Raw genomic sequence first — 19,493 nt, 5'->3', positions numbered from 1 at the left:
TTTATCGCTTCACTTGTTCTTCTTGATTCTCTGTTGCGCTCTCTGCTAAAGAAACCAAAAAGAGAAAGGGAAATGGCTTCTATTTCTCACTCGAGCACCTTTCCATGCAAGACCCTGTCAGTTACCCAACCACGAACACAATTCACCTCCAAGCCGGCAACTTTACCGACTAATTCGGTTAAAATCGCCCAGAAAACGGTCGGGAAATCGTGGGTTTGTTCCAGAGCCGGAGAAGTCGTCCGGCATAGACCCAATTTCCGGCTCAGAGCGGTGAGCGATGACGAGTGGGGCCCAGAGAAGGAGGAGGGTTCTGCTGCGCCGGTGGCAGTGGCGGAACCGGAGGAGGTGGAGGAAGCAAAGCCGACCGAGATTGAAAGGCTGAAGAAGGCGCTTGTGGACTCGTTTTACGGGACTGACCGAGGGCTGAAAGCGACGAGCGAGACGAGAGCGGAGATCGTTGAGCTTATCACTCAGCTGGAGGCGAACAACCCGACACCTGCGCCCACCGAGGCGTTGACTCTGCTTAATGGAAAATGGATTCTCGCGTAAGTTCTCTCTTTTGTTTACTGAAAATAAGTTAGGAAACGAAGAGAATAGAATAAAAAAGTCCAAATCTTATTCAATTCAAACTCATGCTTGTTTGAGTTGGTCTTTTGTAATGGATTAGTGAAGTTTCTTGATGGAATTATCCCTAATATTACAACAGCTGCTTGTCCATAATCTTCTTGTAGTTGGATTCTCACGTGTGATGAAATCTCCCGGCCAGTAATTATAAGAAATTAATCAAACGTTATTGGTCCCAAGCCTAGATCAAGATGTTATCTTCCGGCTTCTCTCTCCCTGGGTCTCACTTGGGGTTGATAGCATGCATAGAATGGCTACAAAGAGTTGTGGAGTTTTTAACCAGACATTCATAATGTTGTACGAGCATTCGATGTCGAAATGACTTCTTCTGTGTACCTGTTATTCGTAGAAGACTCGAACAGAACTCTAATGCTAGCTTGTTTTGTGCTTTTCCATGATCGCGTTTGTATTTGGGTCTTGGACATCATCATAGAATTGAGTAGTCGACTCAAGGTAAAAACCTCAGTATTTGGGTGGTGACTTTGAATTTTGTGCTTGGAGCAGATACACATCTTTTGCAGGTTTGTTCCCATTGCTGGCAAGGGGTACACTGCCCTTAGTAAAGGTAGAAGAAATATCACAGACAATCGACTCAGAAAACTTCACTGTCCAGAATTCTGTCCAGTTTGCTGGGCCCTTGGCTACAACTTCGTTTAGTACCAACGCCAAATTTGACGTCCGAAGTCCAAAGCGTGTGCAGGTTATTTTTTCCTAGCCTATACTTTTTCCTTTATCATCAATCACTTAATTAAGCCTGCAAGTGCAGAAATCTAAAGCCATGGGTCCTTTCTTGAACATATGGTTTTACCGAAGCACCAAATAATGGAGAAAGATATCATTTTGCTTATGTATTAATGTTCCCAATCAATACCTTCTGTGATCAGGGATTCTGCTTGAACATGTTCTCTTCCTAGAATTTGTCCAAAATCACAACTAGGTTCCTATATATTAGGAAATTTTGAGGTCTTGTTCTGCTTTAAATTAGCCTGTTAATTCTACTTTTTTTTTTTTTTTTGTTTTCTTTCCTTTTATACAGATCAAGTTTGAACAAGGGATCATTGGGACTCCTCAATTAACGGACTCGATAGAGGTACCAGAAAATGTGGAGTTTTTGGGACAAAAGATTGACCTGACACCCTTTAAGGGCCTATTCACCTCTGTTCAAGAGACAGCTTCGTCGGTTGCGAAGACCATTTCCAGCCAACCACCAGTAAAGTTCTCCATACCAAACAGCAATGCTGAATCATGGTTACTTACCACATACCTTGACGAAGAACTTAGAATTTCAAGGGGAGACGCTGGGAGTGTGTTTGTGCTCATCAAGGAAGGGAGCTCCCTTTTGACGCCCTGAGCAAAGTTAAATATTATTTTTCTTAAATCTTATTAGCTTTACGCATCGCCAAGATACTCTTATGTTATGAAAACCCAAGGCGACGATTCTAAAAGAAACCGGTCTGTAATTTGGCGTTGTTTATAAAGAAGGAAAAAGTAGATCTAGAATGTAATTTTTGTTTCAGTCTTTGGTAGTCAGTAGGGGTGAAAAAAGAACCGGTAAACCGGACCACCGGTTTGATCCGGTATCGGGTTCACTTTCAAAATCAATTGAAATAGGTGTGGTTCTAGTTTTTTTTTTTTTTTTAAATACCAGACTAGTTCATATATATATTTTAATTTTTTTTATATTATATAAAATATTTTTTATATTATATATAATTTTGATATCTAATATATATAATTATATATAAAATAATATTGTATTATATGCTAAATTATTAATTAAAATAACATTAAAATTTAAAATTTTATATAAATAACTATATATTATCACTATAATTTATAATATAATTATAATATATATTATAATATACTATAATATATTATCATTATATTATTATATATATAGTATATATAATATATCGAAAAATGAATCGAACTGAACTAAAATCGATAAAATTGAAAGGATCAATTTAAAGGTATAAACGGTGCTCTTATCAGTTTTTAAAATTTTAAAATTGGTGAATATCGATTTAATTTTAAAATATATCAAATATATTCAAATTTGGACCGAATCAGACTTCACGGACACACCCTGTCGATCTTCATTTATTAGGCGTTATTGTCACTTGATGAGACTATATTGCCTTGAAATCTTAAAAAAAACTACTAGTTACCGATCGATATGGGGCCATTGGGTAAATGTCAAATTACCTTTGAATCTCAGAAATCAGATTTCCACCCCACTACCACCTCCGATTAGGTGGAACATTAAACTTGGATTATGGTTGTTAGGGACAGTAAAAGGTGATAGACATCAATTATGGTGTTTGTGTGGTGAGCACGAGGAGTACTATGAGATTCATGAAGCTTAGAACTACATTTTATTTCGATGAACAATGGCTGGTAAAAGGTGAAAAAGGAAAAGAAGATGCATGAAGCATAAAACTTTTTCTTTATAGTTATATTGCTTACCTTTGTTGCTTGGTTACGCAACGAAGCAAAGTAGGTACCGGTAACTTCCTTTAAATGGTGCCGCGCGGTCTATGGAACAGAGCTTGATTGCTATCACACACAGATGGGGAGTGTGGCGAGAATGACGAGGCCTTATCGGGCAGCCATGAAGAAAGAATGGCAAGAGATGCTAGATTTCTACATGGATCAATATGAATGCTTTGGTTTTCCTCTGTCGAACGTTACCAAGGACTCTGTGTTTCATATTGCTGTGCACAGCAGAAACGTGAAGCTGCTCAATGATTTGCTAGAGATTAATGCAGAAGCACTTCTACTTCCGAATTTAACGGGAAACACAGCACTTCACGAGGCGGCTGCTTATGGAAATGTTGAAATGGCAGAACTCTTAATTATGTATGACGAAAAAGAAACTAAACCTGGTGGCCAACGGGCAGTTGATATAAACAATCACATTGGCGAAACTCCTTTGTTTAGGGCAGCTGCATTTGGTAGGACACAAATGGTTGAGTTTTTAGCCAAAAAAGTTGGGGACAACTACAAGAGTTTTCACCGCAGGCGGAAGGACGGCATGACCATTCTTCATATGGCTGTCCTCAGCAGATGCTTTGGTAGAGTACTTCGTCTCTCTTTCATTTCAAGCAGATCAATTTTAACTCAAGACTTCTCTCTCTCTCTCTCTCTGAACTCTCTATGTCAATTACAGATACAGCTCTGAAGGTGCTGGAATGGGAGGATATGCTTGGAGACTGGGTGGACGAGAATGGCATGACATGTCTTCAGCTGCTAGCTAACATGCCATCTGCTTTCAAAAGCGGTTATCCCATGAGCATATTGAAGCGGCTGCTCTATCTCTGTATGCCTGACAAATATGTTATCAGCTTAAGCAATTTGCATATGCATCAACATTGTGGGTTAGTGTTTACTTGGCATCATAACACATGGATACCTGAATTAGTATCTTAAATGCAGGCCTTCCAGATGAAGACAAATTTGGTGTCGGAACACCGGTTACTTCAAGTGGAAGAGAAGAACCAGAGTCTGGCCGTTACAGGAGTTCCCCTGGCAGATTCAGAAGCTTGAATGCCTGTATAGGTAATGGAGGCAGGGGAAACCTTGCTCCTAGCTAGGTCTTACCATGCATTCATTCATCAAAGTTTTCCATTACCTTTCTGGCCTTCATAGAAAATACATGGGGAAACACCCAATTAGAATCACACAGATATGGTAGCTGATTATTCTAGCAGGGAAAACACTGGCGTAGGATGTCTTGATACATAAGAAGTTTCTAAATCTTTTAAATTTTTTGAATTTTCCGGAAATTTTTCATTTTAATTTCTTTATTAAGATATTGCATGTTGGGATTCTTGACAATCAAATTACGTTTTCTTTGGATCTACAAGGTTTGAGATTTGACAAACCAGACATCCCATGTCAAATGCTCAAGACCTGTGGAAATATCAACAGAATGATCCTTTTTATAACTACTTTATATAGCTAATGCATGCAAGTGAAAATTTTCACATGATCAATTGCGTTTGATTGCAAGTCTCAAAATAAGAAAAAAGTGGACGCACCTGCTAGTGATTCTGACCAACCCCAGATTTTGTTTGTCTACAAATTCTTGAAGAACTATGATACCAAGTTTTTAAATTGGGTGCTTCTTTGCACAACTGGGTACAGCTAGGTTTCTTAATCGAAACGTACAGTTTATATTTGTCTCAACATATATACGGCACTCCATTTGACTAATTATACTTCCCATCTTAATTATTTTGCTATTCAATATATATATGCGCATCTTTTGTTTCTGCTAGGTATATATGTATGCAACTACCTAACCCTGAATTATGCAAATTTGCAGCCACTTCATGGATTTGTGTGTGGAAGTGTATAGCTCAAGGTACAAAACTACTTGTGCTTATACAAATATATCAACTAGCATGCAGATGGTTGCTTATAACATGTTTAAATTCTTCTTCTGCCACTCTCAGCGCATATCAAAATTTCAATTCCAGCTTAAATGTATATAAACTCATGTTGGCAACAATTATCGATCAACATATAAAAATTGTCATTCTATCACCAACCCTGTGTGAAGGATACCCTTCATACTGCTACTGCTAACATGACAGAAGCTGATGTGTTCTTCACGTCAGCTTATAAATATGATTTTTCTATCTAAAATAGGTACTTGCTTCGGCAAAGTGGTTTGCTAGTATCGACTTTAACCTCATCTTGCTTAATTTCTGTCATTGGATTTCAATAGAATTCCCAGACATTAGAGAACTGTGGAACATAAAAAGCCAGCACAAAAGCGCGGTTAAGTTTGTTAAACTTCTCGCTACACGGGACCTGACATGGATGAGAATAAAAGTTGGAGAAAAACCTGAACAACTCAGTATATTTGACAACATGGAGGAAAATGAATCAAATGATGGAAAAGGAAGTACCCCTGACCAGAAGGGGAGTTCGGACTCAGCGGAAGCATCTATATCCCGTCCTCAAGATCCAGAAGAGCTTCCACGGATTACAAATCAAGATACTGCATCACTTTCTGAGGCTCCACTAATTTCAGCTGCAAGAAATGGGATCATTGAGATCGTAGAGGTCATTCTGCAACTGTATCCTCAGGCAATTGAACACAAAAATGACAGAGGTGAGAATATACTTCATGTTGTAGCAAGACATGGAAGGAAAGAAATCATGCATCTTCTCCAACATTCTCATGCTCTGAGATCAAGGCTTAGGAGGACGATCAACAACAATGGTGATAGCATTTTGCATCAAGCTGCATACTTTCGCGAGCATGAGCTGACTGACAGGCCTGGGGAAGCTCTTTTAATGCAGTCAGAGATACAATGGTTTAAGGTTCTTATTTTGCTCTCATTGCTTGCATTCCTTTTACGACTTCGATATCCTTCCATTCAGCAAATATGTCAGTTTTGGGTTTTTTTTTTTTTTTTTCTCAAATGCTCCATTAAATATCATGACCTCAAATACTGGACTGTTCAAACTTGGGAAGATGGGTTAAAACTGTTTAGACAGTTGCCCCATCCCACTGCCAAAGAAAACACAAGCCAGAATCTAGCTAAAAGTCTTGATGAATTCTCAAATGCTCAAGCTGATAGAAATTGTGATTTTTCTTTATTTATTTGTTTGCACTCCTATTATAATATTCTAACAATCCCTTCTTGTTTTGATCTGGATTCTGCCCAGCTAGAAGCAACTTGAGGGCATAAATTGAGATGTGGGATGAACTTTCTGTCACCCTTTATGTGAAAATTTAATTAGTTTTCTATAAATGCAGCAAGTGCGGAAAATTGTACCTCCGTATTTCATCAACCACCGCAATAACCAAGCTCTGACCGCTGAAGAATTGTTCACCAAGCAACATCAGGAGTTGGTAGAGAACGGCCGAAAATGGATAGATCAAACAACAAAAGCATGCACTATAGTTGCTGTCCTAATAGCCACCGTTGCTTTTACCTGTGCATACACCATCCCCGGCGGTTCCAACTCAAAAACAGGCCATCCATTGCTCCTCGAGGAAACTCCATTTCGCACCTTCGCAGTCTCAGACACGTTATCACTCTGCTTCTCCCTGACTTCCGTGGTAGTTTTCCTATCCATTATGACATCGAGAATGCACGAACGAGATTTCCGGAGGTCTCTTCCGTTGAAGATCGCAATCGGCCTAAGTACATTGTTCTTTTCCGTGACGGCCATGATGGTTGCTTTTGCTGCTACACTAGTGCTTATGATACAGCAGAGGCTACATTGGGCTGCAATCCCAATTTATACATTGGCATGTTTCCCGGTCACTATTTTTCTTGTTCTCCAGTTCCCTCTCTATCTCAATATTGTTTGGTTTACCGTGAGTGATCTTCTGCTGAGTTTCGTTGACTTGCTTCCTTCTGGAACAAGTATGGTTCGGAACCGGCCTCTGCGCTAGGACTTGGGGGTTGTTATTTAGCCATGCCAGTCTGTTTTCCCCACTTTTTGGTTTTCGGCAGGTCTGTATTTTTTTTTTGTTAAAAAAAATGTATTTTGAGTGTGTTTCTTAGATTTTTTTATGCCCTTTATCTTCTCTTTTCCTAAATTTATTGTGCTATGAATAGTGTAAAACATTAAATACAACATTCCAAATATATATTATTTACATTTCTTCATTTAAAGATATATGGTATAATTTTATTTATTTATTATTGGTATTGGGTATCCGGGAACAAAGCCCTTGTAAGAGGTTTTTCCCTTGAGGCCCAAGGGGCCCAATTAAGCCCGGTTTGAAGCAGAAAGCCATTAACTCGACCTACTGGGAGGTTCCTCTGTACATGACCTATAGGAAGGATGGTGTTACAGAGGATGAGACTCGTCGATTTGAGGATCTCTCGGGTAGTGTCCAGTCCTCAAGTGCCCGCCGGCACAACATACATGATATACGGGGAACTGTTGATCTGCTGATAGAGAAGGCCGCATGAACAGACTAGAGGGAAGGTAGACTGGGTGGAGAAGGTTGGAGAATCACGCTGCATTAATGGTTCCACCACCCGAACAACACGTCACATTAATGACGCCATTGCAAAGTCAAACCGTATTTAAAGACCCTGACAAAAGGAACAGTAACAGAGAACACGGACTTCAGGAAAGCAGGCACGACATGCTCTTCAAACTTGTAGTAGATCCTTGGTATGAGAATATTCTCTCTGATTCTTAGACTCTTTTACTTATTTACTACACTTCAAGAATACTTACTAACTTAGGTATCAGAGGTTACCCGACCCTAATGCTGCCCTCTCAAAACCATACTATTTTCTACCTTGTGCAGGGCCCGTTTTCGAAAACCTAAGTTGTCAGAGGTTAGCTTAAAGGTGTGCGAAACACGACGTTAACAACCCTGATTAATCCTGGGATGCACAAGCCCTGGGTAAAGAGTTTCTCAAAAGTGTATCTTAGATAATTCAAGAAAAAAACCTCCTAGTTTGATAGCCCATAGAAATCAATGTTTGCATCTAATGGAATTTGAATCTTGGATTTGAAAAGGAGCATACCACTAAGGATAATACCTTTATCATTTGAGCCAACGCCTAAGTATTATATCATACAACTTTATAACAATAAATGATCACAACTCACTGCTTTTGCTAGATCTAAACCCACGTTTATCTCTCTAATCCCACCACTTCACCAACCCACGTAAGGTATCAATATGAGTAGGGGCAGCCCTCGGCTTAGAAGTCATTATTGTTTTTTTCTTCATCTAGAACAAAAAACAATTGATCTATTATCTTCTGGCACATCCTAGCAGCATGTACCACCGAATTCCCACGTGGTCACTGAGGATGATTGCCTAAATAATGAGTGGTTGTTGTTTATTCTATAATATTTGCACCTCAGAATGATGGGTGAATGGGTACACGTGTCACCTAACACTAGAGCTCAAACTACGACACATGTTGCTTAATCAAATTCCTCATTTTGAAATCTTCAAGAGTCGATCACTTGCACCTTTCCAACATTAGCACATGGGTTCCCATTCACCAATACAATTCTCTATGTTTTGTGGACAACCAAGAGATTGCAATCAGTCCGGTCCTCCATTAATTCTACCTAGTTTACTGCTTTCCCTAAAGTTAAAATTCAATGCAGTTGAATGCCTAATCATTGCCCTATTTTAAGGCTGGGCGGTTGGCCTATGCAACCCAGCCCTCCTGCCCAATCTGCCCATCACTCTGGGGGATGGGTAAGCAACCCCCCCGCTACGAGTGTGGGTGTGGATGTGGCTGTGGTTGTGGCTGTGGGTGGTGCCTAACTTAAGCTGAAATTTCACCCATCCGCACATATAATATATACATATATATTAAAAAAATTCATATAAATACAAAAAATCCTAACTATTTTCTCTCTCTCATTTCTCCTTAGCACCCACCTCTCTTCTCTTCTCTTATCATGGAGTACTTTCCCTTCATCTCATGCTGGCGTTGCGCCTCTTTCCTATGATACTTCATCTTCTCTCATCTTCTTCTTTTTCTCTCCCTCTCAGTCATCTTTTTATTCTCCACCCACGGCCAACCCAAAACTTACAATGGTTAGTCTACGACTTGGTCGTGAGTCTCTACAACCTAAGACCATGGTCGTTGCCATGAATCTATAAGTCAAAGACCCACAATTGTGACCGTGGATTTACAAGCTTTATAAGCCACGATCATGGCCGTGGGTCATGGTCACGATTGTGGATATATGTTGATATGCACTTATATGAGGTTCCTTGTTGGTTTTATGCAATGTTTGTTTGTTTGTTTGTTTTAATTATGTATTTGTAATTTTTATGCAATTTTTTGTGTGAAGAATGTGTTGTTGGACGGGTTGCTTGAACGGTGATTGTTTCAATCCGCTTGCCTAAAAAGCGGTATAGATGGTCAGGGATGTGAGCGGGTACGGGGTATGGGGGTAAGATTTAACCACCCGTCTAGGCAAAGACGAGGTGCGGGAGGGGTGGCTACCCGCCCTATATAAGGGCGGGTAGCACCCCTACCTATTTTACTACTGTCTCACGTGCCTTTTATAGAGATAATTAGTTGAGTGCCTAATCCATTGCTTGCAAACTACCACCACCTTTGTGAACATTTGGTGATTTCTATTTGCCATAATCCACCACTACTTGCAGATTTTACAATTTGACTCTCGGCGTGGAGTCCCACAAATCTTCTTAGAGAACTGTGGAAGTTTTGTGATACCGTAGGGATCTCCATCTCCTCTATACCTTTATATATGAGATTATTGTAAGAAAATCATTTTCTCCTTAAAAAAAAGAAAGATCACAAATGTGATATAGAGTCTAGACTCTTATATCTTATTTATCAAAAGTGTTAAACATAGATGATACTATTGAAGAGAACATATAAAAAAAGTTTGGAGAGGACTTATAAGAAAATAATAAAAAAGTTATCCGTGATGACTTCTTTTAATGTGTGTAGAAAATATAATAAATAGAAAAGGAGATGGCGAAGAGAGAAGGAGGGAGAGAGAATTTGATGGCTATGTCTTCGCTATTCTCATTTGTTTTTTAGTACATAACATATGTCCCTATTTATAAGTAAACGAGGCTAGTTAAAAAAATAATGAAAATACAATAACTCAATAATTAATACTAATTGGTAATAACTAATTTATACAATAAACTAAATATGTTAGAGAATACATATTACCATATATACGTACTAGAGTATCATGAATATATTATTTGATAAGTATGGTAATATTCTAGCTAACAATATTGTGTGCTTGTGTGTATATATATCTATTTTACTTTTAGATAATTTCTAGGCCAAACATTTAAGTTCTTAAGAAGTCATTACATACATTTTATGTATGTACTACTTTAATTTTTTTAAAATAATATGACTTATATTTTTTAGGAGAAAAATTAAAGAAAGATGTATAAATAGGAAAAACGAACTAAGTCAAAGGATCGGATCGGAAGTTTTTAGGAGTTGTAGCCAATTGATATTTACTAATTCGCATAAGGTTACAACTTAAACAAAATAGAGGGCTGCTAGAGATACAAAGAAATCTCACAAAGAGATTCCACACACTGATGTGGCGTGTGCCATGTCTTCACCCCCCTTCTCCCCGTGCCTCTCTCCTCCTCCCTTTTCCCTTTCCCTTGCCAGCTATGTCTGCCTTCCCCCTAGGTTGGTTCCAGACCACCCAGCCAACGGACGACGGTCGTCGGCCACGTAAGCTGCGACAACCCTAGCCACACAAGTTGTGACCACACCGTGACCACCACGACACAATGCACAAAACGTGCACGACAAGCTCGCGACACTACCGTGAGCTTCCATGTCCTCGTTGGCAGTGTCGCTTGGACCGCTGACAGCTTCTGTCCACCTTGAGATGGTCCCTGGCCACCATGGCGGGCACAGGGAGGGGGGGAGAGAGGGAAGGGGGAGGAGGGGAGGGGAGAGACACATGGATATCATGGGGAGAAAGAAAAAAAATGGGAGACGTGGCACACTTGCAGTGTGCTACATCAGTGTGAGAGATCTTTTTGTGAGATTCTTTTTTGTCTATAGTGTTTTTCTTTTAAGGAGTGGTTTGGATACAAAGAATGGTCTTTTATCTCATCTATCTCATTGAAACATCACAAATTTTTTAAATTTTCACACAAAATAAAATAAACAATTTAATTTTTTCAAATTCCAAAACAATAATAATATTCTAATAATATTTTATTCAATTTTTAACTTTTATCTCAATTCATCTCATCTCAACTCACTATTCAAACCTCTCTTAAATAGGGTGGAGCGTAAATTTAAGATTCAAATTCTAGATCTCTTTGCGCTTATATCATGTTCAAGCACCGTTTATTTTAAAAGTATAAACTGATGGCAATGGTCAAATTTAATCTTTTAATATTTTATATTATAACAATATATGCATATATTTGTGTGTGAACTTATCATTTCAATATAAAATCACGTCCATTAATGCTAGATGGATAGTGCCATATCTAGAATATAGCATATCTAATTGAGGTTTGGGTTTTAGGTTTAGGATTTGTTTAATATTTTCCAGTAAATTTTATAAGGAGTCAATTGAAAATGAGTCAAAATGATATTATATGACACAACCTAGCTAGCTCTTTATCTCAGTTTTTAATTAAGTAGATTAATTAACTGATTAAGATAATTTTCTGGGTTGTTCTCTCTTCTCACAATTAGGATTTAAGGATCTCAATAAAGAAGGCAATCATCATGTTCTTATTAATTACTTAATTCTGCTCTGGGCTTCCGCTATATCACAAATAAAAATAGTCCTGAAAAATTAGGTAGAACGTGTTTCATAAAAAAGAATCTGAAGTACAAAGCAAAAGATAGCTAGTAGTGTAGTAGTGTTTTTCTACTTTTAATAAAGAAAAAGAGGGAGAAACACTCCAATCTCCTTTGTACTAAATGAAGCAATAATTAGTTGCATGGGATTCTGAATTAAAGGCAACAAACATATAGTTCTTTGCTTGATGCTCTCTAAATTGAAAAAGAGGGAAGAATTAATAGAGTGAATCATACTCTCTACCATATGATCCTGATCACTTAACCAAATAATTAACCCATGCATGCAATGCGAGTCTTTTCTCCTAATAATTAATGTCATGTGTGTGTATATATATGATGAGGGAGTCCTAGCTAATTATAAGAGCCAATTAATTAACACTACTTCTCTTTCTCTGTCTCCATGAAACCATCGGCGTCCATGGACCAAAACCAAGAAATCCAGCCTGATAATGCTGCAGGGACAGCGCCATTGTCGTCCGGGGTGAAAAAAGAACAAGCTGGAGGGAGTCAGCCGCAGAACTCGGCACCGTCCAGCGAAAAAATTCGAGAGTTGACCCATTTTAAAGAAATTTATGAGGGCATCATGAAAGGGGACAGGGAAAAAGTACTGGCCGAGTATGCAAAACTAAAGAGTGGCGACACTTCTGCCAGCTCAACTGTGTTCAAGGATACCATCCTGCACATAGCAATCTACATGAGACAAGAGGACATCGCGAGAGAGATCCTGAAGAAATGCAATGAGGAGACTCTACTTAAGCCAAATGCGATTGGGAACACCGTTCTCCACGAGGCTTCGGAAGCCAACATGATGAACCTTGCCAAGGATCTGTTAATATCAGCTCCAGGTTTGCTGGGTAAGGTTAACAAACACGGGGAAACAGCTCTCTTCAGAGCAGCCCACTTTGGTTGCGCTGAAATGTTCGCTGTCCTAGCTGATATAGTAGCCCAGAAAGAACGGGACCAAAGAACAGCACTTGAACCTCATTTAAAAAGACGTGATGGAACAACCATTCTGCAAATTACAATTGTCGCTGGCTTCTTTGGTGAGGTTTTATTTTATTTTTTTCTTTCTTTCTTTTCTTGATGGTCCTTTTTTGTTTTGTTTTTATTCTTTCTCTCTCTTAACAAATAGTACTTCTTTCTTGGCCTATTTGAACTGCCATTAACACGTACAGGTCTTGCGTTGGAAATAGCTAGAAGGTATAAAGTTTTAGTTGAACGAGAAATTGAAAATAGCAGGCATTTTCAAGAAAAAAAAGAAAAAGAAAATAGGAGGCCAGCTGGACTTCAGCTCCTCTCATGCATTCCATCAGCATTCAAGAGCTCCACCAACTATGGATTAATCAAGAGATTCATTTATCACTGTACGTATTATCCTTCCCTTCATCTCATTAATGTGTATGTACATTATATATTATATATATATAATATATATACACGAGTAGTGCTATATGTATTTATAATTTTACTTATACTTTTACTTATAAGATTCATTTTATTAATTTTTTTTAAATTTAAATTTTAAATTTTAAATTTCATAATTTTTAACACATCAATAATTGACATGTGAAGAAGTAAATTTTTTATAAATTTGTCTTTGGTACATTTAATATTTTCTATATATACATAAAAATATATATATATATATTTGTGTATGAATGAATTTAAATCTGGTCTTCCTACAAAGACGCGCGATAAAATAGTTACTCTTTTTTTGGGTAAAATCTTGCAATATTTATCCATTCTCCAATAATATCAATTGATTGGATTCAAAAACATTTTTAATTCTTGGTGATCAAGCGTTGAAATTCATTTCACCATTCTACAATTTTAGTAATAAAGAGAAATACTTTGGCTATGTGCATGACCAAAGTATTTCCGGGTGCGACTTTGGGCGTGTTGGAATCGGGACGGGGAGTGGTGACCCCTAAACGCCTGAGCCCCCAGGGAAGGAGTGGCGGAAGAATTCTTGGGCTTTGGAACAAAAATGCCTCAACATACACTGCGTGCTATTATTCTAATTAATAATTTGATAAAAAAAATTATATAAAAATAAATTTATAAATTAACGTGATAAATAATGTTGACAGGCGTTCCCGATGAGGATTTTCAAAGGGAAAAAAAGAGCCACCGACGAGATGCTTATGAATTTGGAGATGATTATGACTTTGGTATGAATACACAGGAGAAAAAATCTGAGCACCCTATACCGTGCTACGTCCCTAAGATAGTAGTGAAATTTACTTCAGGTAAGTGATCATACAGAATCACAGATCACGTAGTTTTTTTTAATTATTCTTTTTATATTCTATAAAATATAGACAATTACGTGACACTTGAATGCCGAATTATAAGATAAAAGAAAATTAACTTTAAAAATAATATTTTAATGACGTGACATTATCAGTTATTAAATTAATCGGTTATAAAAATATACTATAAAATAGCAGCGTACATGTCATGATTAGTCAAATATGGATTAAATTTAATATACACCGTCCGCCACCGTAAAAAAACCAGTACTACTGGTTTTCTTACTTTATGGATTAATTTGAGTCAGCAATATTAAATTTATTTCTGTTTTTTATTATTATTATTTTTTTCGACTTATGCTCTGCAAATTATTTATACCGGAGTAGTTTTTTTTTTTTTAAAAAAAGTTATACTTATACGGGAGTAGTTGGTAGACTTCACCTCTTTTCTATAATTAATCTAAAGTTTAGCATATATACAGATATATATATATCTAATTATATTAAAGTTTAATAAGAGGTATTTTTGGCAGAGCTAAGAAAGATTAACGTATCAATTTGGGAATGTCTTCGCAGAGGTACTCTCTCTCTCTCTCTCTCTCTCTCTCTCTATCTATCTATCTATCTATCTATCTTGCAATTAATCAGGATGGCCGATGATGAAAAGAATATATGAAGAGAAGAGAAAGCATGAATCAGCTTTCGAACTCGCCAAGTTTCTAATAATAGAAGATCATGTGTCGTGGGAGGAAAGTAGTCCAAGCGAAGGCGACAAAGTGTCACCAGTGACTCCCATGAATTCGAGAAGTCAAGACGACGGAAATAACCAAGAAAGAAGTCAAACTGGTTCTCCTGGGCAGGGGGAGAAGAAAGAGGGAACAGGATCTTCTCCTAATGAACCTGCAAAAAGCAGTGATCATCCCTCTACGAAGGATAAAACCACAAAGACTGCACCTTTGCTTCTGGCAACTGCCACAGGAATAATAGAGATTGTCGAGGAGATACTTGATGTGTATCCCCAGGCTCTTGAGCACATATGTCTGGAAACGGGCAGAAACATATTGCATGAGGCCATTAGGCACCGTCAATTGGATATCTTTCACCTCATAAAGAAGATGGATATACCAATGGCCAGGCTAGTTCGACGGATTGATAATTCTGGTTACACTATCTTGCATCAAGTTGGAGAGATGGGGTACCACACTGGAAGTACCAACCATCCTGGTCCAGCTTTCCAATTGCAAGAGGAGTTGCGATGGTTCGAGGTATGTAATTAAGCTAGCCCCCTCTTGCTAATTTCTTGTACTGCTAAGCCAAATAAATACACACATTCATAATCATCAACTCACTCGGTTAGGCTGAGTTCCGGCTCCGACTCTGACTCCAATCAGGAGTGGACTCTAACTTCGATCAGAGTTATCGGAGTCGGAACGTCATAGTGTCAGTGTCACATAGGGAGAGAGTGAGAGAGACGGCTCGATTGGCCGCCGTCCGTTGTCGAACAATGGCCTAGTCTATGCTGCTATAATTATATTCAAATTAGCCGTCAATGTAAAAGAACGAGCGGTCAGGATGGGATCTTGTCATCTTGAAAGTAACATTCACCGATTCACAGTCCTTAAACCGAAAAAGATGGAAAAAAAATTAAAAAACCAACATTCATCGAAACTGACGATTTCAATTGACAATGATACGAAGAGAAAAAAGAAAAAGCTAACATCACTTCGCAAGAGGCCCTAGGAGGCTAGAACCAAAGTTAAATAAAAAAAAAAAAAAAAACAAAAAATTAAAACGGAAAAATCTGAGTCCCTGGCATTGATTTGAAAATTAAAAAAAAAAAAAACTATTTTATCTTTTGGATTTGTCTTCTCCTCTTGATATCTTATGTATTTTTATTTTTTTATTTTTTTTAAATGACTATTAATTTGTTGATAGATTTTTTATATTTTTTAAAAATATTTTAAAATGATAAAAAAAATATGAATACAAAAATTAAAAAAATATAAAAATAATATTTTGACCTGAGCGAGTAGCCCGCTCAATTAAAAAAGAAGTCCACAACTTTCACTACTCCACGGGTCTACCCCCACGAAAGAAAAACAGAAAGGAGCGGTGCTATTCTGTTGGAGCGGTGCACCGCTCTATGTTGTCGCTAGTTTAAATTTTTATTTTTATTTTTAATTTTTATCATTTTAAAATATTTTTAAAAAATATAAAAAATATATCAATAGTCACTTTTTTAACTATTAAATAAAAAAATAAAAAAAATTAAAATATATAAAATGTCAAATTAAAAGATAAATGAAGTGAATAAAGTAGTAAGAAAAAGAAAAAGAAAAAGAAAAAGAAAAAGGATGATGATTTGAAATTGCGGAAGGAAAGTAAACAAGGACAGACAAACAGATAGACAGAGACAGAGCAGCCATACAAGTCGCCGAGTTTTTAATTTTTTTTAAGGTCTGAGTAAGAATTCGGAGCTAACATGTTGTCGAAATTCGGACGTAGTCGAAGTGGGTAAAGTTTTTGCCTACTCCTAATTCATTATTTTCAAACTAATTTGTCTAGGATTATCTTAAAATAATAGAAATATCTATATACTATATTATCATCTTATTTTTATTCTATTATATAAGATGTGATATATTTATCATTATTAAATAATTTTTTATTAAATAATTTTTTATTATTTAATGGTGATAAATGTATCACATATTATATAATAAAATAAAAATAGGATGAGTGTAATGTATAGAATTATTAAAATAATATATTTGATCCTTCTTTGGATGAGGTAAGAGTTTCTATTAATCCAAAAATTATAGATAGCCTATGAGGAGACATGATATATAGCCTACACTCACTATGGATATACAATAAATGACTACTATTATATCGAAAAATGTTTTAATAATTCTATGTGCATGTATGCAGCGTGTGCGGAAGATAACACCCCCCCACTATGAAATGCACCGCAGCAGCGAGAAGGTGGGGACCGCCGAAGAGTTCTTCGAAGAATCCCATAAAAAACTTCTCGAGGAGGCACAAGAATGGCTGAAGCGGACCTCGGAGTCTTGCTCTACTGTTGCAGTTCTTATCGCCACTGTCGCCTTTGCGGCTGCTTACACCGTGCCAGGAGGTTCCGACGAAAAAACTGGGACGCCAATCCTCCTGCACGACCCTTTCTTCTTGATTTTCACTGTCATGGACGTTCTCTCCCTTGCGAGCTCATTAACTTCCGTAGTCATGTTCCTCTCTATCCTCACCTCACCCTTACATCTCAAGAGTTTCCGTCACTCTCTTCCTCGGAAACTCACACTCGGCTTCACCTTCCTCTTCTTCTCAGTGGCTGTGACCATGCTTGCTTTTGCTGCAACACTTATGCTCATCGTTCGTTTAAAGAAGCGGTGGACTACCACGCTTATGTATACTGCTGCATTCCTTCCAGTCAGTATTTTTGCACTCTTGCAGTTCCCTCTGTATGTTGCGTTCAAGAGTACTTGGAAGTTCTCTCTTAAACTCATTAAGCGCATTCTTCCTTGGCATTGTAGGTTTAAGACCCCTAAAACCTCCTCCATTTACAGGACCCGTTATTATTAGATTCCAACTCCACATATGGAACCCAAATCTGGACTCTCATCAGCAATACATTTTGCAAGCTTGATAACATATATAATACTTGGAAATTCCAAGTTACCAGCTGGCCTAATGCCCTGGTTATCTGGCTAGCTAGGAAGTATTCCTTGCACGCATGATAATTACTATTTTGGATAAGTACCGAACTCCATATAATATAAATATAACTCTCGTCAGTTATTCAAATCTCCACTCCCCAAAAAAGTATTAGGCATGGAGTACTTCCTTGAGATGACCAGCTAGGGCATTTACTCATCAGGTAACTTAATTGGAATTTCCAAGTATCATGTTATCAGGCATGCATGCATGCAAACTGTGTTACTAATTAAAAAAAAGACCGCCATACCATGTAAGCTGTATTACAGCATTTTCATGTGCGATCATATTTAAGTGTGTGAACAGTGAAGTGCATCTACTGCTCTGAACTTATTTCTTGAACTTATTTCTTTAATTATATAAAGGATTTATTTACATGTATGTGTTTTTTAATCTATTTAGACTACTGATGTTGTATTTCAAAAGCATTTTATTACAATAATACTATAAACAAAAGACCTTAGTGACAAGCATATTGAATAGAATAGAGACCGTGTTTATCCATGTGGCAAGGTTATGTATATTTGCAATTAGTCAAGTAGAACAAAAATTACTTTGTCACTATAATGAGTGCACTCAAAACAGAGGCCACAATTTTACACCCTTGGATAAGGTTAGTAACAGAACAAATGCCACAATTATAACTCGTGGCAGAACCCATAACCAAAGTAGAACATAATATTATGTTCTAGGTTTAACGCCTCAATGAAATGTACATTCACATTACTTAAATGATAAGATTTTATTTGTAATATTTAAAATTTAAAATTTATCTTTTAAATTAAATTATATCATATAAGCAATTCAGTGAGTGTGCTTTACAAACCAGCTTGAGAATATAATTTTTTATAAAGGATAAAAAGAGGTCGGAGGTTGGGGGAGGTGAGAGGAGATTGATGAAAATCTTTTTAGGGTTTAAGGTATATATGGGCTGGGCTTAGAGCCTTACTCAAAGGTTGGGCTTGGGTTACAGTACTACTCGTAGCGTACAAAAGTCCTAGATCATCTTTTTTTTTTTTTTTTGATAACAAAGTCCTAGATCATCCTTTTTTTTTTTTTTTTTCTTGACAACAAAGTCCTAGATCATCTTTTTTTTTCTTTTTTTCTTGATAACAAAGTCCTAGATCATCTAGGTGCACGCGAAACTGAAACATGCACTTTCGGGAGATTAAAAAAAAAAAAAAAGCATCTAATTTGGTAGCTAGGTATTTTATGCTAATTTTGTGGATGACTCCATTAATTAATTTATTAAACAAAGTAGGTAACTTTCCATAACAATCTTGAATCCTTGAATATCTGGCCATTAAAAAAAATATAATTGATAGAATAATAAATCGAAATGATCAATTAGTGAAGTACTTTTGGACCTATATATATAAAATGATAACACTAGTACTTCTTATCCTAAGATAAGAATATATAAAGTCAGGGAATCGAGTTAATTATGTAATTAAGTCCATCCCTCTAGCCGTATCGAACACCACGATAGAATCAGATTCCAAATATGATAAGACCTTTAATGTCTTTTTTGTTTTTATTCTAAAGTATTTTATTTAATTATATATTATTAAGTATTGCATTCCTT

The 19,493-nt window shown here is 37.0% G+C and overlaps 3 protein-coding genes across 4 annotated transcripts; all 3 read left to right on the top strand.

The window, feature by feature from the left end:
* Window positions 1-2,129, top strand: LOC121264271 (plastid-lipid-associated protein, chloroplastic-like). The gene is made up of 3 exons (XM_041167388.1): window positions 1-545; window positions 1,129-1,324; window positions 1,661-2,129. Exons 1-3 carry the CDS (start codon window positions 73-75, stop codon window positions 1,973-1,975), a joined length of 984 nt encoding a protein of 327 aa, XP_041023322.1. The 5' UTR covers window positions 1-72; the 3' UTR covers window positions 1,976-2,129.
* Window positions 2,130-3,107: 978 nt separating this feature from the next.
* LOC121264270 lies at window positions 3,108-7,260 on the top strand. Of its 2 annotated transcripts, XM_041167387.1 has the most exons (7): window positions 3,109-3,701; window positions 3,797-3,946; window positions 4,063-4,185; window positions 4,955-4,993; window positions 5,360-5,536; window positions 5,585-5,961; window positions 6,401-7,260. In XM_041167387.1, exons 1-7 carry the CDS (start codon window positions 3,197-3,199, stop codon window positions 7,043-7,045), a joined length of 2,016 nt encoding a protein of 671 aa, XP_041023321.1. In that variant the 5' UTR covers window positions 3,109-3,196; the 3' UTR covers window positions 7,046-7,260. The 2 variants fall into 2 exon arrangements, with proteins under 2 accessions (XP_041023320.1, XP_041023321.1); XM_041167386.1 differs by having other exon boundaries at window positions 3,108-3,701; window positions 5,360-5,961.
* Window positions 7,261-12,186: 4,926 nt separating this feature from the next.
* On the top strand, window positions 12,187-18,283 carry LOC121264269. The gene is made up of 8 exons (XM_041167385.1): window positions 12,187-12,970; window positions 13,103-13,166; window positions 13,203-13,291; window positions 14,018-14,176; window positions 14,713-14,757; window positions 14,828-15,444; window positions 17,111-17,844; window positions 17,882-18,283. The coding sequence occupies exons 1-7, from the start codon at window positions 12,328-12,330 to the stop codon at window positions 17,774-17,776; spliced, it is 2,283 nt and encodes a 760-aa protein (XP_041023319.1). The 5' UTR covers window positions 12,187-12,327; the 3' UTR covers window positions 17,777-17,844; window positions 17,882-18,283.
* Window positions 18,284-19,493: the final 1,210 nt, after the last annotated feature.

Source organism: Juglans microcarpa x Juglans regia, chromosome 5D (genome assembly GCF_004785595.1).
Source record: "Juglans microcarpa x Juglans regia isolate MS1-56 chromosome 5D, Jm3101_v1.0, whole genome shotgun sequence".
In the NCBI taxonomy this organism is placed as follows: domain Eukaryota; kingdom Viridiplantae; phylum Streptophyta; class Magnoliopsida; order Fagales; family Juglandaceae; genus Juglans; species Juglans microcarpa x Juglans regia.
This window is presented reverse-complemented; position numbering and strand designations above follow the sequence as displayed.